Source organism: Channa argus, chromosome 3, assembly GCF_033026475.1.
Source record: "Channa argus isolate prfri chromosome 3, Channa argus male v1.0, whole genome shotgun sequence".
Classification (NCBI taxonomy): Eukaryota; Metazoa; Chordata; class Actinopteri; order Anabantiformes; family Channidae; genus Channa; species Channa argus.
This window is the reverse complement of record NC_090199.1, coordinates 19177046-19203816: the sequence shown is the minus strand read 5'-3', so window position 1 is coordinate 19203816 and position 26771 is coordinate 19177046. Positions and strand designations below refer to the sequence as shown.

Genomic DNA, 26771 nt, shown 5'->3' with positions numbered 1-26771 from the left:
GGTAATGAGCAGCTTTCTTACAACAGGACCCCATAGTACATTCATTAGGCCCTGCAAGTTCAAACCTCAGCTTCCTTCGTGTCAATTATCTCGAGCTTTCAGAGAAAAGTGCCTCAAGGTCTCTCTTCATGAGCATTGAAGAACTATGTAATAATCCGCATGCAAACTCTTTGTGTCATCAAATTACCAACATGACACACAAGTCTACAATTGACCTTTATTCTCTTCTGGCATCCTCTTCTACCACCTCTCCTCACTTATCTCCCCACTCAAACCACTAAATGAATCCAGCGGCTCACATAGATGCTGAGAGCACCGCAGACGACCACGTGGCCAAAGTGTTGTCAATCCGCCACCCTAGTCACTTTCTCTCACTCCCCCCTTATGGCTTTGGAGCTGTCACACAGGAAACAACTGGGAGATATTCCCACCTCCCCCTCCTCTCCCCCCCCCCCCCCCCCCCTTGCTTTCCCTCCCCCACTTCCATTTTCATCCACTGTGATGAGGAATGTCCTCCCGCTGTGATAGTAGCCAAGATGTGGAGCAGCCTGTGTGAGCTCCTGCTTCCTGCCTGCATCTGTTCCCTCCAGCGTTGATCCCAGATAGAGGCTTCAGCGAGCCTGGGAACTGAGCTGAGCAGCTCGAGCTGACACACGTACAATAAGCTCAGCCATGGCTGCGTCATTGTCCAAGTTAATAAGTAGATGTTTCTTTCTAGAGGCCAGACGGAGACCGTAGTTGTGTATTACTTTGATGCGCCTTGATGATACTGAGAATTAATGTTTCATTCAGAGGGCAAATGCATGTGATATAGTGTCAGTGGGTGTTAGTTTAAAGACAATAAATTCTTCACTGGATCATATGTATAAAACAAATACAGATTTTTATTGGGTTTATGTATAGTAAAGCAAATTAAGCATTCAGTGCAATCTTTTCCCTTGGTTGTACTTTAATCAAACTAGGGATTTCTGATTAAATAAGAGTTCCTTCAGAAAACCTCACCCTCTTTTGCCTGAATCCTCACCCTACATTATGAACATCTTTATTCCTGCTCCACCTTGTCCCACACCTGCTTCTTTCTGTGATCCGACCTAAATACTTTAAATACCCCCTTTTTACCTTCGCAGAGGAGTGCATGTTTGTGTGTAATCATGAAAACAAGAGCCGCCCCAAAGAGGAGCAGTGACTGAGGCTCTTTTCTGAGTCGTGTGTCCAGGTGCAGAGAGGATCAGATTCCTGCGATTAGATTTATGGCTTAGTCCCTACAACAACACACCCCCTCCTCACTCAGCAAGGCCCCATTTGATGTCCCATTTTACTCAGGCAAACATTTCAACGTGGACACATAATTAAAGTTAGAAAAATAAGCTGCTCCCATGACAAGCAAAGCTCCTGTGCTCTCTCTTTTCTATTTCTTCCCTCCTCCTTCACTGGGGTTCGTTGCTGCCTTTTCAGCCCCTTCATTCCTTCCCTTTGGTCCTTGGAGCAGTAATAGTGCATTTCCTGCTTACCAGTAACAACCACAGTGACAACGTGCACAGGGTTGTGTATTGCATTACAATACTCTTCAGTGCAATTCAATTTTTCGTATCATTTTGGAAGTATCATACTGTGAATGAGTCAAAGGCAAATTGACAAAAGTTTTTTTTTAAAAATGGGGTTTGTACAAGTGGATCCATGTTTCCCAGTTTTCTTGATATTATCTGAGCAACTAGGATTGTTTTTAAAAGCCAACAAGCAATGAATGAATGAGCAGATTAAATGGGGTTGCTATTTTGAGAAAATTACACTGGGCTAATGAAACACCCTTGTTTGGTGCCCCAGACATTACAAAATGATTATGGGAAGTCAACCGAATTGCAGCCGCTTGTGATTTCTATCAAAGAGACCACAAGTCAGCACATGAGGAACTTAACAGATTAGTAAAAAAAAATAAACCAATATTATGATACATCATAGAAGTCCCTATGAAAATAAATCTATTCTTTCTATGAAATGTCTTTTCTCTTGCGCAATACTGAGGGGTTATTTATGATCAGTTCATGTAAGCTGCAGTGTCTCTTCCCCTACAGCGAGGGGCGATAGTCTTGGGTTTGGTTCATCTACACCTGGAGCGGGTTGCCTCCAGGGATTTCTGGTGTCTCCTTTTGTTGAACCTCTTGACATAGCTGTTGCTTCGGACAAGGCCATCTCCAGGTTTCAGTTTACCTCCCAGCAGCGTCAGCAGATCATTTGGAAGATGGCGCCTCCGGTGATAGATCTGGCCCATTATAATGTATCTGGTCCCTTGGGAACAACAGAGGCAACATTAAAGTCACTGGAAAGAATTTCAAAGAAGTGGAATTCACACATGTCTTTGTGCATGGTATGAATTATCAAATGCTGCATAGTGTATTCGATATAGTATATATGATATCTTTAACAACACAAGGTAATTAACATTTCCTTCATAAAATTCGCACTTACCTAGTTTGATATCAGGGCATGGTTTGCTGCATTTGTATGTGTCCAGAACCAGAAGGCGAACTTTTAAAAAGAAGCTGTCTGGGGTCACGTAGAGACGACTCATTTTGTAGAAGCCATCATTGCTCACCATCAGTGTAATGAGACGTATTCCTTTACGCACCACATCAATGTCATGAACTATCCCATTGACAGCTGTTTTAGGGACATGAAAAACATCATAACAAATGTCAAATTTGGAAATGTATACCTTCAGAACTAATTCTTAGGTACACACTAAAAAAAGGTTATTTCAATAACCCGAATGCTGGGTTACATGCTGGGTTGGTTTGACCTAACATTGGTAAAGAAATAACGACCCAACACAATGGGTTAGATATGCAACCCAAAATCATTATTCTTTGCTGTCCGCCATTTTAATTGGGGTACACCCTGGACATGTCATCAGTCTATCTCAGGGCAAACACAGAGTGACCATACACAGACAGACAATTAATCATACTCACATTCACACCTATGGGAAATCAGGAGTCACCAATTAACCTAACTTGTCTTTAGAATGAGGGGGGAAACTGGATCCAAACTCCCCACACAAGGCCACAGTCGATTAAGACACTGTGTGCGTCACACAGCATATTTATTTGAATTGGGCTAACTAGGTAATAAGGTGCTTACTGTGTTCATAACTATTCTAGTTGCTTTGAATTTGCCAACTTATTGGTTTAAAAAGACGCAGTAGGAGTTAATGGTGTAATTTAAGTGCTTTGAATATTTTTAATACATGACTTTCAATTTCATTTACGTTCTCTTTCGTCATAGTTTTGGTAACTCCAGAAGCAACATGGCAACTATAGGCTCATCTTTGTAGTGTTTAATAGTACTTTACATTAGAGTAAAGAAAAAACATGGATTTGTAAGGCTTTTAAGTTCTAAATATTTACAAATATGTCTATTTATACTAACCTGTGTGACTGACCCTGACCCGAACCCGAATGTGATTTCTAAATTTCTCTCCAAATCCAACCCAAACCCTTGGGTTGGGTTCACTTCAGGAATCCATCCTCTAAAATGCACCAGTGCTAATACTGCCTGGACGTTTTCTCGGCAGACGCCTTTTATGTACGTTGCTGCCTTGAAGTGGGAAGTGGGGACATTGCCTCTTTAGTTTTTACTGTACTTGGTTGTTGTTAGCTTCACTCAAAAACAATAAATGAAGTGGGGGGGGTTTTTTCACCTTGCAATTAACTCGAATTTGACAAAAACTAGAATTAGATACATTTTGTTGACAATTAAATTATAATAAAGTTAAGGATAGCTATTGGATTTTACTGTGTAAACTAATAAACACATTATATTTTATTTGTTTAATCTGCGCAAAACCAAAACTAAAATGTTAAAATACCAACTTGTTATGCATTTGTGCTAAACTATTTCTTGAATGGGTGCAGTTCAGTAGTCTTGTCTGTAACATTGCCAGGCAACCAGCAGCGACGATTGGCCAAGTTTGGTATTTAACACATGTGTTCACACTTAAGGTTCTGTACAAATGAAACATGTCTGATAATATGCTACATCCACAGTCTTTATACTAAGCTAAGCTTGATCTTCTCACTTAACCCTGGTCAAAAAAACAAAACAACAAAGAAAACAAATGCAGATGTTTCTAAAGCTTCCTTAGAGACCCGTGGCTAAACTGTCCTCTAAAGCTCTTGTTGCGTGATTATTCAACACACAGATCCAGTGTCTGCTCCCATCATAATAACACATAGCTAGATACTGCCATAGCATAACTCAATTTTTAAGTAGTTGATAATAATTTATTTTCTAATTGCTACCTGCAAGGCAGTGATGAGTTCAGAATGTTTCCAGATGTTATTCATTGTCTGCTATTTAGTGCTATAAAAATGAATCTTCGAATACTTCAAGCCTTCAGTTTTGTTTGTCTGGATGGGACAAAGTCTGTCTTTGTCTCTTACTGGGTACTTACCAAACTCACTATAGCAGTAATACTCTCTCTCCTCCTTCTCCTTTCTGCACTCGCTCAGACAGAAGGCATCATGTGTGAAGTCAAACTCTGTGGAAAAGAAGACAAGCAGAAAAGAAGAAGGAGAGATTAAAAAAACAAGAGAGTGACAGTCAGCTAGGAGCCAGACTATCATTCCAGTGTCATTAGAAAGGACCAGGTTGTCATTACAAAACCCAGGCATCGCATTCCTTAGCAGGGGGCTAGAGGTGGTGGCATACGTGATGGGATTGCATCAGTGTTATCAGAACAGGCTTTGCATCAGTGTGATTACCCCCCCGCCACACACACATACACACACACACACACACACACGATTGCACACAAAGGGACACATTGACAGCCAGATTTGAGGTTGTAATTAGTGGCAGGGGATGCAAGCCAACTACCAGAGGAAAGGCAAAAACCATCACAGCCATTATCGCTTGTTAACTTTGTGTATGAACCAACTGTACTGTATGACTTATTTCCACCAAAGTAACAAATGTGGCATTATTGAGTATTAGGAGGGCAAATATTTGTGAGCCTTTCTTAGACAGGACAAAGAGATAAAATGCAGCAAATGATGCAAGGGTCCAGTTTAGTTTAGTTTTTTCTTCAAGGCCCACCTCTCTAAATTAGCATATAAATCATTTTAATTGTTTTTTTTAATTCGTTATTTAAAATGTATATTAAATGTACTGTTATGTTTAGGTAATTCATCGATATGGTTGTGTAATACTGCATTTTAGAATTATAGCAGTATTTCAGAATGCACAGATTATTACTGGTAATAAATACTGTGATGTTGAGCATCAAAGTTTTTGCCAGCTGACTTGACTCTTCTGAAATGTGTAATGCCAAAAGGGAGTAGCACTCACAGACACTAACTAATGTGCATTAGTTAATATTTCAGACAGAGCCCAAGATTTCGAGGTCATGATACAACAACAAATGCTCCCATACCTCGTCTGAGGATGTCAAACTGAAAAAGCAGGCTAGAGGAGCGTCGGTTGAGGGTGACAGAAGGGCGGCTGTTGTTCCGGATTGATGTGCCAATACCTGACTGATACAGGCTGGACTTCCCCGGCCGGTTCTCCTCTGGGTCCATCCGTCGGTTTGGGGGATCCCTTCGTGGAGAAGGGGCCGGTTGGTGTGGCTGAGCCTGAGGCTGTGTGTTGGGTGGACCCCTAGTTTTAGAGTTTGGGTGTCCCTCTGGTTCACTCTGCTGAGGAGGACTGATGCTGGACTGGGCGTCTTGGTTCATTTTCTGCACAGTGCGGTTGGATGCAGCAGCTGTAGCTCCTGTTAGCAGGGTTTTGGGAAGCAGACCAATAACTTCTCCTCTGGTTTTTTCACTGTTGTGCTCCACCAGGCGGTCGCTTTTGGGGCCCTTTTTGCTCTTGTTGTGGGGCGTGTGGTGTCGAGAGATGGTAGCCAGGTCACTGTGCTTTGGCCACACAGCCGAGGGTAGAGGGTGGAGGGTGAATTTGGATTCACTGGTCATACTACTCTTCTCTAGGAGCTCGTTGATGGGCAGGGAGGACTCTTTAACAAACAGCCTAGTCTGGTTGTTTGGGGCTGGATCCACAAGGCTGCTTTGGCCCTTTTCTATCAGAGTGTACAGCTCTGAAACAGACAAATTAGTATTTTATTCAGACATTTTCACATACAGTAGTGTCTTTATCGAAGAACATCAGCTCCGACATCATTGGATTCATTTGATGTATGGTGGCAATTTTCTATTTTTTTGTCAACAGAGTCTGTTTCCTAACGGTAATGTATTTAAATCCAGAACCCAGTTTTGGTTTATTTGTCTATGCCAAAGACCTCCACCGTACAAAAATTACTGACACTTTTTTGTCACACCCTTCATTGACAGCAAGTGCCTTTTTTCTTTATTCCAAAAGATGTGATCATATTATGATGTTATAGTTGTTTTAACAAAGAAACTAACAAACAAACAAAAATTTTCCAAGGGCTAAGCATAACCTATCCATGGTGATACTAATTAAATACGACGGTTACATTTTTCATTTGGAAGACACATGCAAAGCAGTGCATTGCTGTCACTCACTGGTTTGTTATTAAAAATATATTTTTTAAATAATTTTTTAATAACAACAGAGGTCTACAGCACAGACAAATAAGCTAAAATCAGGTTTTGGATTCACAGACATTTCAGTGAGTAGAGGCATTCATTGTTGATTTTAGTCTTTCTACAATTAGTTGAGAGTAAAATTTTTCATATTACTTAAAGGGTTTATGTTTCCGTAACTTTTTAACTCTCTGACAATATCTCATTGTCAGTGTAATAACGTGTGCCAAATCTGTTTGACAAATAGAATAGCACTGATGCATGTGTTTAAATAATAACAATAAAATAGAACAGTAAGGAACATGTGAAGTACACGAAACAACAGTTGTATCATTGATAAATCTACGTAAGCATTTGAAACATTCTTATTTACATAAAAATACAGAGATGTCATTGCAAACACTTAATATTCTGACTTATTAAAAAAAAGATTGAACTCACCATTATTAACAACATGCTCTTCCATGCTGAAAAGAGGAAACCCTAGAAACAAGAGGAACAGAATAATCCCTATCATCCTCGATGTTCAATGAGGACACACTTTCAGGTCTGCTACAGAGCTAGGATTGCTGGGATTTTTATACTCAGGAATGGGGTGGGATGGGATGGAAAGGAGGTGGGGGGATGTCCCAAATACAGAACTAAACACTTTTAAATGACACTCCTTTCATTCATAAGTGGATTCTAAAAACGATCTCATTGTTGTTTACAACATAAAAGGGGAAATGTAGTTCTGTGTAAAAATGATCTGCTTTTTTTCTGAGAAGGATTTTATGTTAAAAGGGAACTGGGTTTATCTGATGCAGTGTTCAAACGAATGTTCAAAATCTTCTGCACTGTTTTATCCTGTCAGGCGTCTGTATTTATGGTTTACTTGCTTGATTCTTTTGGTCTTTTAAAAGAATAATATAAAATACAGGCTCTGAAATCAGATTAGATTAGAAGGTTGACCTGTGTAGGAATACAATTAGTCTTCACTGCTGTCTGGTGGTCACAGTGAGAAACTGCAACAGAACATTAAATTGTCAAGTTAGATTCAATGCAGCCTCTCCCAATTCTGATAAGGAGAGTTTGACTGAGTGTATTTAGAATCATGAAACTTTGGTTGTAGTTTAAGATTTTTTTCGTTTTAGATGCAATTTAGATGTGCAAATTGTCAATTGAAAATACACTAAATAACTAAAGAAAGAAAAGCAGTTCACAGCAGGGATGCGCTCAAACTGGTGATCTGAAACTTACCAGAAAATTAGTCTTATTTAAATTTCGCTCATGTCCTTGTTTAATTGCAAATTAAGCTGGTTTGATGTTGGAGCTAAACGTCTGACACTGCTTTATTTCACAACGCTTAGAAAGCCCGTCTATTACTGACCGATATTTCTTATAAATATGTCGTAATAGATTTTAAAGCCTTGAAAAAGCAGCTAAATGCGACCCAGATGGGACTCGAACCCACAATCCCCAGCTCCGGAGGCTGATGCCTTATCCATTAGGCCACTGGGTCATTACGTAGCGATTTGAGAAAAATGCCCTTTATTAAATACAAAGAACACAAAATCAATAAGCTTAGGCTTATTGAATATACCTAAGCTTGAGTGTGCAAAAAATATCACGATACAAAAGATATTGCAACAATGATCACAATACCTTTACAGTTTAACTATGCTATGTACATGTAGCCGTTTTATCTCGCGATACCTGACAGCGGTTGCCCTTGACAACGGGTTTGTTGTTTGAGAATTTTTTTTAAAACCATGATAAAGGGGGAGGTGCTTGTTCACTAACAGACCAATCAAACGTCAGAGTAACCAATGCGTTATATACATGACGTCACATGATTGAAAAAAACTACAAGAAATCTGTAAGGTAAGCTCGACGAACACGCTCTGATAACGAATGTAGTTACATTTTTTATCAATATAATCTTTTCTTGGTTGTTTAAATCGTTTGTTTGCGTATAATCCCTATATTTTGAATATATAAGTATGTTTGCTGGGTTTTTACGTGCTGGTTTGTTAGACAGATAGTGTATGCGATGGGCCACATGGTGTTAGATAACCTGCCTGGCTTCATGAAAAAGCGAGTGGTAATTTTTTTTAGCAAATTCAGTTCATGCTAACAGCTAGCAGCTAACTAGCTAGGGTACGGTACTAACGGTAGTACAACAGTAACGTTACAGTTTCTAACTGTAAACTGCCATCTTTCCATAGGGAGTGACTGTAACGTTAGTTAAACCGACTTTGGTACTCAACGGTCAGGAATGTCAGCTGGCAACGACAACGGTGATCGACTCACCCAGTTCAAAAACAAAGGGAAAGATGCCAATGTAAGCTTTCCAAGTAACTCTTACAACACAATTTATGCAGTGAAATTGCACTCAACACTGCCCAATATTTATATCGACCCCGAAATTTTCAGGAGCTAAGGCGCAGGAGAGCGGAAGTCAGCGTGGAGCTTCGGAAAGCAAAGAAAGACGATCAGATCTTGAAGAGAAGAAATGTCCATAGTCTCTTGGACGAGCCGACTTCTCCTCTCCAAGAGAAAGATCCCAACTCCCAGGTAAACTACTCAGCATCTGATAAGGCTCTAGATTAACTAATATGCTTTCCACGCAGGGTTAGCTTTCTTTTTTTATTTTATTTGGCTGGTTAAAATAAACAGGACGACCCTGTAATAAATCCAGCTGGTTTTCATGTGCTTTCTGTTACTGAAACATTCAGTTAGAGTTGGCTAATTAATTTGGCTTTGAATAAGCTGCAGCTGCCTAGATTGCATCAAGATAAAGTCTTAACAAATTAAACCTTAACAGCTGATATTTAGAGTTTAATTGTTTTCTTAATCATCACCATGTAAAGATTATTTCATTTGATTTTAAGTTCTTTTAGAACAAGTCACTATTAATAAAACGTTTTATCATGGTATGTTACGACTATATACCTAAAGATATTCCAGGTAAATTGTCATAAATGTTGTTGGATATTTTTAATTGTGTTTTGACTCTGCTTTGCTTGGTTTCTGTTCCCATAGCCTCCTAAGCACTGGTCTGTGGAGGAGATTGTAGGAGGTGTAAACAGCCAAAACGTAGATCATCAGCTACAAGCCACTCAGGCAGCCAGGTAAAATAGTTCTGAATAGTTTTGCCTGTATTATATTTATTATATTTATGTCTTTAGAATTGTGCCATTTTATGCTTTTTATTTTGATATTATATTGACATTATTTTGATAAAAGTATACTAAAAATGCATTTTATTAAGTAAATGTAAGCAATGCTCAAAACCTTTCCTGAGTATCTTCATAAAGGAAGTATATTAACCAAAAATTGTCCCTTGAAATATACCCCAAAACACATATATAAATACTGTTAGTTTGCTGTTGCTGTAACACTAGTCCACTTTTTAGTTTACGGATGCAGACCATCAACTATTCTTTAGGTGTAAGAGTAGAACACAAGTACACAATTCATTCTCATCTAAGTTTGATTTAGTACTGCAACTGTTCAATTTCCTGTACAATATGAACATTTCATACACCATCATACTGGAGCAAATATAATAATCTGACAATACCCATAAAGCTTCAGTAGTTTTGCACTACAGAGTACGGTTCAGTCTATTGGGAGGGGACTGTAATTACTCTTTTATATCCTAACAATGAATTACCCACAACTTACTCTCTGTAAAAGAGCAAACACAATTACACACAATTTGTGACACAAACATTTGGTAAGACTAATAATTGTACTTTTGCCTGCTGCATATAGCTCACTACACTAGGGAGATGCTGTGTAAAAAACAGAAGGATGAAGTGAGATAAGAGATGCACCAAAATAACTTCCTGAGAGAGGAGCTCTGTCTGCAGTTTAGAAGCTTTTTGATTTGAAAACATCAGATTAAGAACATATTTGCTTTATTTTAATTTATTATTATTTTTTGTCCTTTTTATTTATGAATCATAAATAAAAATTATATATTGTATTAGATGGTCCAAGGTAAGAATACCTTGTATATAATACTACGATTTATTATTACACTATCATAACACTATAGTAATACATTGTTCATTATATCTTGATCAAAACTAAAACTGCGCAGATCAAACTTTCTTTCTGTGTACTTCTCAGTAAATCTCTGATACATTAACCTGAAAGGATACTCACTTATGTGTAGTTTGAAAGAATTATACCAATAGCAGAACATAAATATACTACTTATTTGTATGGGCAACCACGTCCAGCTAGCCAAGGCCTTCATGTCTACAACTTGTTGAAATTCTCTCAGGATTTAAACATATCTTTAAGGACATATGGCTTAATTTGAGTAAAAAATCAGTTCGCACAATATTCACTTGATTACCTTCCATTTAGTTATTGCTGTGATGTTGTTTACTTGATCACTTGAACTTTCTTTCATATGCCTAAGTCCCCAACTTGTTTTCCCTAATGCACAGAAAGCTCCTCTCCAAAGAAAAGAACCCACCCATTGACAGCATAATTGCTGCTGGCCTCATCCCAAGGTTTGTTAGTTTTCTGGCACTGTCTGAATGTCCCCCCATCCAGTTTGAGGCAGCTTGGGCCCTGACCAACATCGCCTCAGGTACATCAAACCAGACCACGGCTGTAGTGGAAGGAGGGGCCATCCCAGCTTTCATTAGCCTAGTGACGTCACCCCATCCACACATCAGTGAGCAGGCCATTTGGGCCCTGGGCAACATTGCAGGTAATGTAAACTAACTACTTGCATTTTTGTCTTTTTGATACCTTTTTTAATTTGTGTTTTTCCATTACCCCACACTCTGCAGAGTTACAGTATCTAATTTATTTGTTTAAAATTTTTTTGTATGTATCAGAGTCTGCTATTGTGGCCAGTTATGCTTGCTTTTTTGTGTCTGGAGGTGTTATTGATCTCTTAAAGCTGTAATATTCAGTAAATTATTGTACCTTATAAAGGGTGCCATTAAACTGTGTTTACACACTGAGTTAATTCCTCAGAGGCGTTTTATGTGCAATAAAAAGAAGGCGATTGAACCATGGTCTGTCAGTGAATGATTGTTGTGCACCTGTTGTGTTTGCAGTCAGAAAATATGTTAGAACAAAGCATATTGGAAAACCGGCCTGTTATATTGTGATAATAGTACAATATGAAGGACATTGTTTAGGGCTGCCTCAAACACATTCAAACAAATAATGCATCTTTCATAGTAACCACCAACAGTAACCCCTAATAGTTTTCCTGACAAAAGCATTTTATTTGATGCATTCTTTCTCTGTTCTGTATTTGCACTGTTAAGATGACTGAATTGTGTTTTTTTTTTTTTTTTTTCAATTTCAGGTGATGGATCCAACTACAGAGACTTAGTGATCAAACATGGTTGTCTACAGCCACTCTTGGCCCTGTTAGCAGCCCCTGAGTTGTCTGTGTTTCCTGTAAGTTTCCATCTCTAAGTATATAAGTATAAATTGAGTACTGGGTCTGACACTTTTATGTACATAACAATACACCTCTGTTAACATATTATATGTGTTAGATTTTTATATATATATATATATATATATATATACACACACACACACACACACACACATTACATACATTCACACACATACATACATTCATTTTTTTTACGCATACTACTGGTAGGACCAACCAGGTGGCCCCCGGGTGAGCGGTGGCGATCCCGGACGGACTCGCCACGCTTAGGACTGTGTGGAAAGGGGCCGGCTCCCATCTGAGCGGGTGGCACTGGCTTCTATCTGTTTATTATTGAGCTTGTATCGAATTGTTGAGCTCTTTTGGAGTGTAATATATTTGGAGGTATTTCTAATGTGTTGGCCTCCTCATTCATTTTAAATTGTGTGGCCAAAAAATGCAAACAACCTCATAATATAATAACTTTAAAATTTATGGTGGAGTTGCTGTAGAGCTGTTGTGGCATTGTGGCAGATGAGTATATGTATTCACTACCACATTGAGGCAGATCGTAATCCTTGCCTTGTGTTTTGAAAAGTTTAGGTTATAGTTGTTGTATTTGTATAACTGTAGCTGATCTGATCTCTACCTCAATAGATCTCTTTGTGCAAATCACTGAGAAGGAAAAATGTCTAGCAAATTAAAAACACATTTAAAAAAGCACCTATTAAATTCAGCAATTTAATAACACTTTGTCAGAATGGATTTGCTTTCTTTGTGTTTAGATGTAATTACAAACCAGACTAAAGGCCAGATTGATCAATATCCTGAGACCCTAAAGTTATTTTGTTTGGAAAAGGCAACTGTTGAAATTTCTTAAACATTTTACTTCTTAAAACATTTATTCGGTTTGGTGATGGGTCGGTTTGAATTTTTTACTGTCATGTTTATTGTTTAGCTATCATGATATTACATTGTTTTTGTTTTATACTTCTGAAGTAACATTTTATGCTTAAACTACCATTCTTAATTTAGTCTGGCTACCTGCGCAATGTCACCTGGACACTGTCCAATCTGTGTCGGAACAAGAGTCCGCCACCTCCACTGACAGCTGTGCAGCAGCTGCTTCCAGCCCTGGTGCGCCTCCTGCACCATGATGACAAAGAAGTTCTTGTCGATACCTGCTGGGCTGTGTCTTACCTGACCGATGGCTCCAATGAGAGAATAGAGGTGGTGGTACAAGCTGGCCTAGTACCCCGCCTGGTACAGCTCCTTGCCTGTGGGGAGCTCTCCATTGTGGTATGTAATGTTGACTTTGTTAAACTGAAAAGTTACTATTATTTCTACAGTGTTCATATTTTAAAATTATGAGAAATGAGATTACCTTAAATGACCAAAAATAGCTGCTCACTTGGTTTTATTATGTGAGCTTGTTATAAGTTGCTCTTTTGTCTGGTGTTTGTGAAATATACAAGCAAATTATTATAATAAAGACTTAAGTTGTGTGTGCAGAGAGCTGTGAATCTTTATAACTGAAAATTAAGTTCTGCTTTATTCTGCTTTGCTCGTGGCTTCAGATTAGTATGCTAAAATATAACAACACCTGCAGTATTTAGGTATCATTCATACCCATTGTCATTGCCATCAGCTTTATATATTACAAATCCTAAATTGTGAATAGTTAAAATAATTGTCACGCTTTCACTTACTTCCCAGACTCCAGCCTTGCGGTCAATTGGCAACATTGTGACTGGGACAGATGAGCAGACCCAGTGTGTGCTAAGTTCAGGTGCTTTGGCTGTTTTCCCTAGCCTGCTGCACCACCAAAAGACCAACATCCAGAAAGAAGCAGCTTGGACATTGTCCAACATCACTGCTGGCAAGGACACCCAGATTCAAGAGGTTATCAACGCAGGCCTGATGCCCATTCTGGTAGAGGTCCTCAAACAGGTTAGAATGCAAGGGGACAGAAGACGTGTCCGCTTGTTGCATGAATTCTAATGAGATTTGGCACATTTATAATAGGCAAAGTCACATTTATACATCAGCGCAGAAGAAATTTTCGTCTACATCACAATTTTGTCAAATACGTTGCTGCTTAGATTTGATATCTGCCTTTATCCACGTCCAAGAGATTTTCAAACTAGTTAAAACATTAGACATTCTGTAACTAAAAAATAACCTGACTAGCAATTACTTTTTTCAAGCCTTTCCAGATTTTTCATAGTTTTCATAGTATATGAACAAAATTATTTTAAATTTACACTTACTATTTTTCTTTGCTTTCCTATCTATGGCCTAAAATATTAGATTTATTTTCTCTTTAGGGAGATTACAAGACCCAGAAAGAGGCAGTGTGGGCTGTCACCAATTATACCAGTGGTGGAACAGTGGCTCAGGTGGTGTACCTGGTCCGTTGCAATGTGCTTGAGCCTCTATTGAACCTACTGATGACCAAAGAAAGCAAGATCATCTTGGTCATCCTGGATGCTATCTACAATATTTTGCAGGTATATAACTGAGACTTAAAATGAGTTCATGTAACCTTTGCTGAACTTTGGCTGCAGTTAACACCATGTGTAAGTAAATTCTATCCCCAATTTCTCTGACTTGCTAGTGATTCTTGAAGCTCACTATATAGCTTACCCGTTCATGTCATATTTGGTTTAAACTATGGGTAATTGAACATAGTAGACAATCTGCAATATCTCCAAATGTTATAAAGATAATTTATCCAATGTTGAAATGTTGTTTTGTTGTCTTTGCCTACAGATGGCATACAAGACTGGTGAGGTTGAAAGGCTGTGCCTAATGATTGAGGAGTTGGGTGGTTTGGACAAGATTGAAGCACTTCAGAGCCATGATAACGAAGCTGTGTACAAGTCCTCTCTCAATATTATAGACAGATTCTTCTCTGAAGAGGTAAGTGTTTCTGACAACAGGGGAATTGCCACATTGGTTCTTCAGAAATAACATTTATATGTAAATCAATGTGCAGTATATGCAGCTTGTATTATGCATATCAGCATGTTAAGACTTTGCTAATTCTCTAATTGTTCTGTACTCCTGTCTGTCTTATTTTTAAGAATGAACATGAGGAGTCTCTGGTTCCTGAGGTGAAAGCAGACTGCTATGCCTTCCAGACCTCTGAAGACCAAAGCACTTTCCAGTTTTAAAATGTCCACTTTGCTCTTTATAGCCTAAAGACAAAAAAGTACCTTTTATATTTTTGTACTTTTTTAGAATTTTTATCTTTGCACATAACCGTACAAAGATAAATTAGCCCTGTTTCTAAAATTATCTGTAAATAAATTCTATTAATGTATAATGTGGTTTTACTTGATTTAATTGCTGAAAAAATGTGAAGGAGATGGTGCTGCTGCCTCACAGCTAGAAAGTTTCTGGTTCATGCTCTGGCTGGCCCCAGCCTTTCTGTGTGGAGCTTGCATGTTCTCCCCATGCTTGCGGGGGCTTTCTGTAGGTACTCCGTTTTAAAAACATGCATGTTAGGGCTGGGCCCTGTCCCAGCTGTTATCAGGCAAGAGACAGGGTACACCCTGGACAAGTTTACAGTCTAGGGTCTACACTCGAGTCTCATGGCAAACACAGAGAGACATACACAGACAGACAACAATTCGCACTCACAATAACACCTACAGGCAATTTCAGATTCAACAATTAACCTAACGTGCATGTTCTCCCCATGCTTGCGTGGGCTTTCTGTAGGTACTCCGTTTTAAAAACATGCATGTTAGGTTAATTGTTGAATCTGAAATTGCCTGTAGGTGTGATTGTGAGTGCGAATTGTTGTCTGTCTGTGTATGTCTCTCTCTGTTTGCCATGAGACTCGAGTGTAGACCCTAGACTGTAAACTTGTCCAGGGTGAACCCTGCCTCTTGCCTGATAACAGCTGGGACAGGGCCCAGCCCCCCTGTGACCCAAATAGGATAAGTGGTGACAGATAATGGATGGATGGATTTAAAGAGATGATGTGTGAATAACCAGTTTTTGTGGGAAATGGGAAATGCTGCCTCTATCACCACTAGGTGACACTGTGCTTATTCTTCACGCTTGTGAGCCTACATGTTAAAAGACCATGTGTCATGTGATGTATTTTATGAATGAAATTTGTGATGGCTCAGGAGTGGGATAAAGGAGCTGAGCCTGCCTTCTCATTGTAAACCTACATTTACATTATCTGGACTCCAGAAAATAATTGTGTTTATTTTTTGGAAGTTAAGTTTAGAATAATCTTATAATCTCTGGAGTTTGACCGCTGGTCAATACCCTGGAAGGGTATTCATAATTTTTTAAATTGTGGCTGTCACGTTTTTGTTTTTAAATGGATACTACGCTTTGATTTCTTTTTTTTTTTACGCATAATTTATCCAACACTGATTTGTATTAATTCAATGTCGATACTCAAGACCATACTACAGACCTAAAAAAACAATTCTCAACTAACAATTTTATAAACTATATTCCGATTGATTGATCGTCCCATTCATGTCTCAATTAATTGGAGCAAGTTACCCAGATTCAAACAGGAAAATTTTCTTTTGGCTTCAAAAGAAAATCAGGAGCTCAGTGGGCTCACTGTAACCAGCCTCCTTTAACACGTATGCTAAGTTTCTATCTAGTAAAACAAAGTGTTGAACAAAGCACTCTTTTAATTAAGACCTGTTATTGACATTTAAATCGTTTACATTACTTGATTTCTTTATGATTTACCACAGGCTGGATAGTGTAACGTTACAGTAACCTACAGTGAGGTAATGTACATTGAAGACGTAGATTTAGATTGATGACATGATTACTAATTTGGACGATTTAATTTTCTACAGTAGCCAAAATAACCATTTCCCTCATCCTCATCATGAACTAGCCCTTTTATTTTGAATGACGGTAGCGGATGCGGTTCACGGTGTTCCCTCCGTGACCCTGCCTACCTGCTGTAGCTTAGTCTCCACCATCAGCTTAACCAACTTCAGTCTGAACTAAACGGGCAGAGTGCGTTCTTGTCCGGATGGAGGAAACCTATTTGTTTTATTTGTATCAGTAGTTATGGATCGTGGAATGAACGGCATTTTAGAATGCAGTTGTTTGCATTTTTACGGAAAGGGCTCCAAATGAGATCTTTTATTTCAACGATGTGATTATGAGAGGAATATGTTGCACAGACCGCGTGATTTGCTATGGTGATACTCCAAGCTAAACCAAAGCTAGCAGTGGGATTGTTTTGGGAGATACATTTTTGAACAAGTCGCATACAGACACATGAATTAGACACTTTTTGTGTTTTTTTTTTCATCAAGCTGGAAAACAAAGGGGAATGTCTAACCAAGGAGTTAGGAGGAATGGCCCAGTAAAGCTGCGGTTGACAGGTAAGAGAATTTAAACCCCCTCCTGCGTTAGCACGTTAGCCTGCTAGCCATCCAGGCTAATGACCATCGTTGGTAATATAACTGGACACTGGCGTGATATAAGATGTCCGACTCATATGACATGTCTAATAATCCCACTTAATTCGTTTACTTTTATTTGAACGTAACTCACACCCTAAGCGCAGGCTGTGAGCTTTGCTCTTTAGTAAACATTAGCTGTGACAACAACGCTATTACTGATGTGATTACATAGCGACGTTTGCTGGCTAACGTTATTTGTGACCGGTCATCATTTCGATCTTTACAAGTTTTTATAAAAAGTCTTCTTCAAAAATAATGTGAACCTTAAATAGAATACTTAAGGGCGATGTAATTGGTTCTGTGCAAATGTATATCCGTTCATTTAAAATTATATTTTACTGTCATAAACACTTGTTCCCTCTTTTCGTAAATCCCTGCTATATCAAATAATTATAGACATTGCCTTTTTCTGTGCAGCCATGTTAAAATTTACAGGAAGAAGAAGGAGCGTGTGTCTATTCATATCTGAACTTTACGTAAGCACGGATCTGTCTGTCCAACATCAAATCACACTTGGTTCTTGGCCTCAATGTATTTAGATAATAATGTGATGCATAGAGGAGTATACTGGGAAAAAGCACATAATTAATATCACTAAATTATATGGTTTTACTCAATGCAATATTTGAGTTTAATTGCAGTGTGTAAATGTTTCTAAGTAGGCATACTTTTTCTGGGGATCCAGTGATTTTATGTGCTTTTATGGATCTGCAGTATACAGGAACCAGATTTTCACCCTTTCACCTTCCTGTGGCAGCCACAACTAATGATGAAAATGATGGTGTTTAACAGATGTGAGTGCAGGCGAGACAGAACAGAGAAGTTCAAATTGGCTCTTTTTGATAGGATGTTCAGTTTTTCATTATAGACCCACAGCACAAAACAACAGGTATTGAAAAATAATGGTATAATCTTTCTTATGGTAGGCTTCACCATTTAAAGGATGTGCTTTCTCATTCAGCACATTTGCTACAATTAAACAAGTAGCTCAAAGTTATCCAGTTGATCCATTTGTCTTTTCTGTCCCCTTGCCTTGTTTCATTTTTTTTTTACTCTTCCATCTGGGGAATGGTTTTAAATGGGCTACAGTGGTCTTCAGATGGAATCCTAGGAATGTGAGACTTCAGAGAGGAAATGTGAGTCCTTCCCAATCCTAGACACATCCTCTGTCTGTCCTTCACTAGAGAAAAAGGATAAAAAAAAAAACTGTGTGTGTATGACCTGAGATTCATATGACAGCGTAGCCAGACTTTTCTGCTCACACTGTTGTGATCAGTGATGTTATTATAGATACTTGATGCTATCTGATATACTTGTGTACTCGTTGCAAACTTTAAATGCGTGTTCAGTTGTGGCCACAACTGATTTTTGTGAGACTGTGCATTTCACTCCAGCCATAGTGCAGTTTGTGCAGTCTGCTCTGTAGCCTCATTGTTTCCATGTATATGTGTGTGTGTCACATAGGACAGTTGACTTAACCCTAGCTTAAAAATAAAGAAGCTTTTAGGACTTATTGTTATGCTTTAAACTGTTTTGATTTTGTATGTTTAGTTTCAACTTCATTTTCTATATTATAAAATGATTGGCCACAATCATTTTAAACAATGCCTGGACCACCAATATTAAGATTTTTTTTTTTAAGTAAAATTCAATCACAAAAATGACCAGTCTTGCTAGTTGGGTACCTCTCTTTGTACTGTCTTGTTTTAGCCTCACTACTCTTTCTAAAGCCTTTCTTCCTGTTGGATACTATATGCTCTCTTTAGGCGTGAGCTATTCAATGTGTTTATTCAGTGCTTCATTGGTAAATTGGTGTATGTTTAAAATTCATCTTTCCCTTTTGTCTTCATATGGTTGCAGGTATTTGCAGAAGCATTACCATAGGTAAACAGTAACATTTTTGTTTCCCCCCCAAGTTACCCCCTCTCTTTATTTTCTTTTGGCTATTTCAGCAACAAAGTCAGCATTTTGTTTAAAATTCTTCTTGGATGTCTTATTGGTAGAGTACTGATGCAAACTGGAGCTCTTTCTTTGTGAAATTCTCTTCCACCAAAGCCAGACTTTTCCCAGACAGGTGTTACAGAGACTGTTGAATTTGAAGTGAGCTGTTTTACCACCCACACTGGGATCCCTTCTCATTACAGCAGTGGATTAGAAATTGCGTAGGGTTGGCTGACACACACTGCAGGGTTTTGACTGCCAGAGTTATTCCCGGTTTAAACATCCCATACTGCATTTAGATGCCACCTTTCAGGTTTTGACAAAGTGCTTTTTTGGAGCACGTTCTTGTGCCTGGAACATTTATCTGGGGCGGCTTGCTCTTTGATGCTTAAAATTAAAAAAGTATAATAATTTGAGTTTGGTGGTAGGCGGTATGTTGTACTGTCACAGAGCAATGTTGGATTTTCAGAGCTGCTATTCCTTACACTGCAGCGAACTGACAGTTGGTGTAGTCCTCCCTCTGTTACAAATTCAGTGAGTTGGTGTATGATTTACTGAAACAGAGCAAGAACAGGGTGTTTTCCCTGACTTTCCTTTCCTGGATGGAATCTGGTGTTCTTCAGAGGTGAATGACATGAAATATACAATGGGATGAATCTTTCTCTCACCCTCTTTCAAATGTGGCCTCTTGGCTGCACTATGCTGTCACTGCCTTTCCTGTCAGGGAGGGAATGTATGTGATCCATTTCCTCCATTGGTCTCCAGTTGGCATGCAGCAATCGAGGAACGAAGAATCGTCCCAGGATTCTGTTCTGTCTGAGCATGTGACACCCAGGCATGCAATGAAACCCACATTTACATTTTTCATCTGCTGTCATTCTTTGTGGGTATGGCCCCTCCTAAGATTTTGGAAGCCCTGCGGGATGTTGTGTATGTTTGAGGGGGGAGAGCCAGGAAGCTGATGATTAAGATAAAAATCCAGCCTCTGTCACTGGCCTAGCATTAACACCAGGGCCAAGTGCATTTTAGGGAGGTTATTAGGGACCACTGTCCTAGAATTCACTGTCAGCTCCAAGAAAATACAGCTTCATATTTCAGCTTTTTCGTATATTGGGGAAAAAATTGTGTTCTCAAAAATAGAGAATAAACTCACACATTCATGTGAACATGCACACTCTCACAGGATGTTATTCAGCATGCAATACTAAGCTAAATTAGGCTGACTAACTTCCTTAAAATCATACCATGCATACAATATGGTGATAATAAAAAAATTGGCTTTCAAGACAATTATGTATTAAAGACATACTTTGTCCACAATGTTAAATATTTAAAACAGTATCACAAGAGTTGCAGTTAAGTGATAAATATTTGCTGCTTTTTCAAAGTTATTATCTTGTTTAGAATTGTTCCAGATTCTGCCTGAATCTGGCAGCTGTGGCTCAGCTTTATATTCCATATTAGTGTTAGTACCATTGCTGACTCACTTTTTAATGGCTTAAAGCTATGATATGCAGCTTAAACTAGTGCTAGCATGAGTCTCGTAACTGCTTCTTCTCTTTGCTACACTATGCTCTTCTACTGACTGCTACAGTCCACTGTGCTCTAAAAATAAATCAAATATTTCCAGTTAATTTTTTTGAAATTGTTGAATACTGTAGCTTTAATTTGGTAGTAATATGTCCTGCTTGCTAGACTTGCTAGTCAGTCTCTGTATGATGTCAATGAAAGTTGAATAGGCAGTGGTAGATTCATTCAGCACACAGTGAGCTGGTTCTAGCATGGATCATGGATGTGTATGGGGTGTGGATCATTTAGTTTTGTCTAGGCTGTTTAATTTCCAAGTGGCCTTTTCCCCTATAAACAATTCAGAGTTTTGACAGTTGAAATCTGGAACAGAGGTATATTATTATTCATCACCACTCAATGTACATGAGTCACATCGTGACGTCCATCTCTCTGTTTTATGTATCCGTGGCACTAGCTTAATTTAGGAATAAGTCATGCTCAGGCAGAAAGTCCAGATACATGAGACTATTAAATAGCCCTTCTCAGAGTTCCTGATTGCTGCAAAAATTGCCTTTAACTTTACTAAGCTATATAGATTCTTACCAAATCAATTTTGGTTTGAGCTACCTCATACACTGAGAATTATAGGGTGAAATACTTAGGGCTACAAATATGACTTACAAATATGAGAGAAGGTAATCTGACAGTGTGAGATTCAAAGCACAAAGAAAAACCAATGTACAAGATTGCTCATAAACTTGAACTACCCCCACAGAGATTCAAGTAAACCTTCAGATGTTCAATATGCACAGGCATAGAAATATCTGTGTTGTATTTAGAGGTCAGTGGATGACTTGTCTCCGCCATTCACTGCCTTTTTGAAGTTGAGGCTTGTGCTGTTTTAATTAATATACACAGATGTCTGATGTTTTCAAGCATCCGTGCTGATTAGCATACTCCTTACCTCTGGCTTTGCTTTGTCTGGAATCACATACTTTCTCTTTGACTTGGCTCTTTGTTTCAATTTTCCGTCTGTTGCTGTATGTGTGTGCAAGTGTACAATACATTCAGCTGGTGCCGTCAACCGTGTTGTCATCAGTCCTTCATAAGCTGATATTTATGGCATTTCTTATCTCTGCATAGGGAATATGTTTTTGTTCTTCTTTAAATTTTGTTTTTTAGTACCCTCCTCTTTGCCTTATTCTCACACACTACTGCCAATTATTTTAGTATTATTTTTTTATAACTAACTAAGCCTTACCATATCTAAAGATCTAAAGCTCAAGTTTGAAGTCAACCTTTGTATTTGCAAATTGTTCTTGTCCTTCACTCATCAGTATTATTTGGCCAGCTTCTTTCAATGAAATTCTTTCGCCCTAAATGCTGAAGCAAATTTGATAGACATTTATACAGTGCACAAAGTTCTTTTGCCTTTTTAGATTTTACATAGAGAAGTTGACTGTACTGCAAAGATACAGTAAGTTGTTTGAACAACTATGAATCTTTTAATTCACCTTGTCTAAGGATTGCACGGGTTCAAATATCAGATGTATACAGTGAAACATATTTTTCCTTAGCAAACGGGCAGCAATAATAGGGAAAATCTTGTTTTTTAAAAGTAAGGCAGTCATCCACAGATCACAGGGTCAGTGTCTCTGTGCAAGACACTGAACCCTCAACAGCCCATTCCCATCCCCTAGAAATTGGGGAGGTTTGCATCAGGAAGGGTATTCACGTAAAAACTGTGCCAAATCAACACCCAGACAATGATCTGCTGTGGTGACCCTGAACTCATGGGATAAGCTGAAAGGACAAAAACTTTTTGTGAGCTTTCATCAAAAACAGTCCTGTGGTATTACAACACACAAGCAACTGCTAGAGAGCTTTTCCTCCTTCATGAAATCTTTGAAATGTAATGACTATTACGAGTTACAATACTGGCCAGCAGCCTAACTAACAGTAGCTAAAACACAAAAGACTTGTTTACAATGACGATATCCCGTTCTTCTAATTTGAAATTGCAACATTTTAGTGCCAAATGCCAGTTTGTGCCTAAATCTGTCCACCTGAGGTTAAGACCGAAGTCAGAGCTAGATACGTTAATAAAGTGTGTAATAGTCTTTGTTTAGGGGTAAATGTTATTAGCATAGGTAATTCTGTGTGCATAGTCTTCTCACATAGTCTGTGAGAATAATAATAATGTGACTGTGTGTGTGTGAGCAGGCGGTTTGTGCCTGTCTGGTTAAACCTAGCGTCTGGGGTCACTATGTTGTGGTTAGGTTGTGTTGTGCAGAACAGAGCTCTATACCCAAACATCCTCCAGCTCTGTTTAGTCTGCATCATTAGCTTATACTTTAATTGACCACACACACGCTACACACACTACATAGGTTCTATACCCTCATTCAATGTGAAGGTGTCCCTCTTCACCACATGGAAACATTTATATTCATTCTATAATCTGTTGGTCCAGCTGTATTTGTCATTTATGTCATCATAAAATCCAAAAGGAAATGGAAGAAAATAGAAGATAATTATTTTCAGATGCAAAAGTCCAGACCAAATGTTGTGATAGGTTTTGCTTAAATTGTTGTGACAACATAAAATATTCTTGCAGCACATGGGGTAATCCCAAACAATCTATCCTAACCTCTCAAATCTTAACATCACGCCATGACTCCCTCCTCACACCAGAGAAATGCACTGGCCTCTGCATGTGTGTGAGGCCAATTGACGCAAAAAGCCATCTCTGTAGATGCTGTATATGGGCACTCTGATCATCCTGCTCTGCTATTGCTGATTGCTGACAGACCTGACACACTAGTACAACAGAAATTTCGATCATTATGTTTGATTATGGTAAGGGCACCGTTGAAGTCCAGCTCATGTTTTCTGCATCTGTCTCCCCCCTGGTGTCCGTGTTGTAAAATTGTGTCGCTTTCAAAGTCTGCGAGTGTTGGAGGTGACTTTGTATGGACGTCAGCTGATAGTTCAAAAATGTCTGTCTGCATTGCCACTGCACTGACTGTGCAGGTGCAAGAAAAATAACACAAATTTTTGTGCTTTGAAGGTATGGAGTGTTTATTTCAACATATTTGATGCTGTTCTTGTGAAGTTGTTGCTTCTAACTTTTTCACATTTTCATTTGGTTCAGTCAAATACTGTATAAAAAACAAAGGACTTCTTCTTGCTGTTTCCAACTGACCAGAGGTTTCATCATATTTTATTGCCTTCAAAATTATAGTATGACTAGAAACATGTACCCATCCTTACTGTGACTACAGATCTATCTGTATGGATTGCCCTTAGCATATGGTTTTGCCTGTATATTAAATAATTAATGTAGTGTAGTTACAATCCCCTTGTTGGTCAGCAGTACTTTTGCTGGCAGACCTACCTACCTTCCTGTGCAAAAATCCCTTTGTTTTTACTATATACCCTGTTGTTTCATTGTTTTCAGTTAACTTAAAAAAATGTATTATTGTTATTGTTATTGTTATTATTTTACTCTAACAGCAGCAAAGCAGACATAGAAGGAGCTTTGCTCTAAAGAGACCCCAGCTGAGTGCAGATGGTTAGTCCTCTCTTAGCTCAAGATGAATGCTACTTGATATCTGATCTGGTCTTAGTGATTTGTTTTAAAAGATTATTGCTTAAAAATGGAAAATTCAAAGTTGCTTTGCATTTTCATGCATGTCTTTCATGTCTTTGTATCTCAACACAGCACTGTAGGAATAATATGGCATATGCAGAGGCTAAGATTTGGAAATGAAATGCCACAGGGAGCTGTGCGTCTCAGAACTAGCTGTTCTAACTTTACTGTTCTCCAACACACAGTGAACTAACATGATTTCTACTAGACCGAAACATTTTGTGCATAAGAGATTTGGCTGAAGGATGACCTCAGGAAACAGTAACAAGCAGGTCCATTAAAAACAAGGTATGCGTTAGTATGAATACTAATAATTTATCTTGTATTAGTTGAATGTGTCATAAGATATTATTTTCTTTAAAATGATTCACAAAACCTCACTTTGTTCTTCAACTTATTTTAGTCAGTCTTTCATTTTATCTGCTTTTCAAGTTACTTTGGACCTTGGTGGCATCAGTGTACCTCTGAGTAGGAAAATGGAAAGGCTGAACACCTCCATATTGCATAACAGTCTCTGACTGAAGAGGAGGTGAGCTTCAATATGCAGAATACATTAAACTTTCCAAGTTGAATATGGAAAAGAATCGGCGTTCTCTTTTAGTATGATCAGAGCTTAATATTACTGCCTGCCTGTGGGAATTATGAGGCAAGGTAAAAAACAGGGTCTAACATAATTTGGAGTGTGAAAAGGAAGGTAATTGGTCTACGAATGTAACTTTTCTACTGTGTTGCTACTTAACGGCATCCTGCCTGTTTCTTTCTCTTTCACTGCATGAACTCTCTACCTCCCAAGTGCAGCCCCTAATGTGTCACTGTATCCTGCATTTTTCTCTTTACTCATGTACTCTCTTTTCTTTCTTGAACAGGATGTCCCTCATCTCTCTGTCATTTCTGTCTTCCTTCCTCTCCCCCACTCACCCCCGGATCTAGTCCAGACAGCTGACAGACAACTTTGCCGATGTGGCTTCAGTTTGGTGTATATTTTTTTTTCTGTTTTCAACTAGTGACGTGTGTGTGTGTGTGTGTGTGTGTGTGTGTTTTGTGCGCGCACAAAAACATGTGCATATACACATACTTCCTGTACTAGTCCCTCACCACTGTGCAACACTTAGTATTTATCAAAGTTTGTTTGCGTACCCTAAGGAGTCTGGGGCGGGATTCCAAAAGACCTTTGCAAAAATAATACATTTGTTTAAGTCATAATTAATTAAAGTATTGTAGAGCTTCCATAAAAATAGCTGAGACATATCTTTCACTTTCTTTATTGTTGTCTCCCCATGTAGTTTTGTAAGATAAACCCAGATCTCAACAGAGGACATTATACCTAATCAATAAAAAGGTAATTTAAAATAAAATCAGAAATCATTAAAAACAAAATCCTGAAGAACTAGACCATCACATTGATGTGATGCTAATAATGCTATTATATAAGTGGTTTTTAGCCTTATGGCTGTCCTGAAAAACAAACCTATCAATACACGTTGAACCCAAAACAAAATGTCTTGTGATCAAAATAATAGCGAAACTAAAACTTTTTTCTCAACTAAAGTCAAATTTAAAGTTTTCCTGGAATCCTATTAAATTCAAGTGATTCATGGGCCTAAATGCTCTTCATAGGCCTAAGTATTTTTTGTCTTTGATTTCCAGAAAAAGAAAAATGTGGGCGGTGTGCAACGTCAAAGGATGTCCACAGATGTATCACTGTTGCTAGGGTAGAGTCGTAAATATTAACTAGTTTTTGTCTGTGAATAAAGAAACAGCTTTTCACTTCTTCTTTTTTTGTGGGGTGTGTGGTGGGGGTTCTTTTTAGTTAGCAAGTTACACTTTATGGATCACTTTCATCCCCCTTACTGTTCTCCAGCTACTGTTTCTGCAATTTGACTGTGTGTGTGTGTGTGTCTGGTAGACCCCTCACTCTGCATGTTCACTATATGAACACTAGAACACAAACCAACACACATGCACTCACATATTGCCAGTCAAATCACACTGCTCTCTGAGTTAGTTTTCAACTGTGGGAGAGAAACAGAGTACGTGGATAATGCAGCAGTTTGGGATCAAGTAGCTCGGATGGCGCCTGTGTACCACACCATCCCACTCCACTGTAAACATCAGAACAGGAGGATCAGAATTTACCAGTTGTCTGTGAAGGACCGGAAGTACAGAAAGATGAATCCTTCATTGCTTACTAACCGACACACACACACACACACACACACACACACACACACACACAC

The 26771-nt window shown here is 38.6% G+C and overlaps 3 protein-coding genes and 1 non-coding gene across 7 annotated transcripts in view; 2 read left to right on the top strand and 2 right to left on the bottom strand.

Moving 5' to 3' along the window:
• Positions 1–857: 857 nt before the first annotated feature.
• LOC137124376 (UPF0450 protein C17orf58 homolog) lies at positions 858–7128 on the bottom strand. Its single transcript, XM_067499269.1, has 5 exons — positions 7005–7128; positions 5432–6094; positions 4451–4537; positions 2467–2658; positions 858–2286 (listed from the first exon to the last, which is right to left on the bottom strand). The coding sequence occupies exons 1-5, from the start codon at positions 7078–7080 to the stop codon at positions 2099–2101; spliced, it is 1206 nt and encodes a 401-aa protein (XP_067355370.1). The 5' UTR covers positions 7081–7128; the 3' UTR covers positions 858–2098.
• An 863-nt stretch (positions 7129–7991) lies between these two features.
• trnar-ccg (transfer RNA arginine (anticodon CCG)) lies at positions 7992–8064 on the bottom strand. The gene has a single exon. It is a non-coding gene; the product is annotated as a tRNA-Arg (tRNA).
• A 251-nt stretch (positions 8065–8315) lies between these two features.
• Positions 8316–15295, top strand: LOC137124316 (importin subunit alpha-1-like). The gene is made up of 11 exons (XM_067499173.1): positions 8316–8426; positions 8771–8886; positions 8979–9119; positions 9588–9676; positions 11009–11277; positions 11890–11984; positions 13003–13266; positions 13684–13917; positions 14295–14477; positions 14740–14889; positions 15054–15295. The coding sequence occupies exons 2-11, from the start codon at positions 8821–8823 to the stop codon at positions 15141–15143; spliced, it is 1581 nt and encodes a 526-aa protein (XP_067355274.1). The 5' UTR covers positions 8316–8426; positions 8771–8820; the 3' UTR covers positions 15144–15295.
• A 1633-nt stretch (positions 15296–16928) lies between these two features.
• Positions 16929–26771, top strand: part of LOC137123608 (E3 ubiquitin-protein ligase SMURF2-like) — a 56637-nt gene continuing 46794 nt past the window's right edge. For 2 of the 4 annotated variants that reach the window (XM_067497616.1, XM_067497615.1), the window contains exon 1: positions 16929–17351. In XM_067497616.1, coding sequence (XP_067353717.1) covers positions 17300–17351 — 52 coding nt within the window. In that variant the 5' untranslated portion in view covers positions 16929–17299. The remainder of the gene's footprint in view (positions 17352–26771) is intronic. The other 2 variants (XM_067497619.1, XM_067497618.1) reach the window with 1 other exon arrangement.

Bases quoted from the DNA above. Each gene is read 5' to 3' on its own strand.
- LOC137124376 (XM_067499269.1), bottom strand. From the start codon at position 7,080: ATGATAGGGATTATTCTGTTCCTCTTGTTTCTAGGGTTTCCTCTTTTC. The intron at 6,095-7,004 runs GTGAGTTCAATC...TGTCTGTTTCAG, and splicing joins AGAGCATGTTGTTAATAATG to AGCTGTACACTCTGATAGAA. The intron at 4,538-5,431 runs GTATGGGAGCAT...TCTTTTCCACAG, and splicing joins GTTTGACATCCTCAGACGAG to AGTTTGACTTCACACATGAT.
- LOC137124316 (XM_067499173.1), top strand. From the start codon at position 8,821: ATGTCAGCTGGCAACGACAACGGTGATCGACTCACCCAGTTCAAAAAC. The intron at 8,887-8,978 runs GTAAGCTTTCCA...CGAAATTTTCAG, and splicing joins ACAAAGGGAAAGATGCCAAT to GAGCTAAGGCGCAGGAGAGC. The intron at 13,918-14,294 runs GTTAGAATGCAA...TTTTCTCTTTAG, and splicing joins TGGTAGAGGTCCTCAAACAG to GGAGATTACAAGACCCAGAA.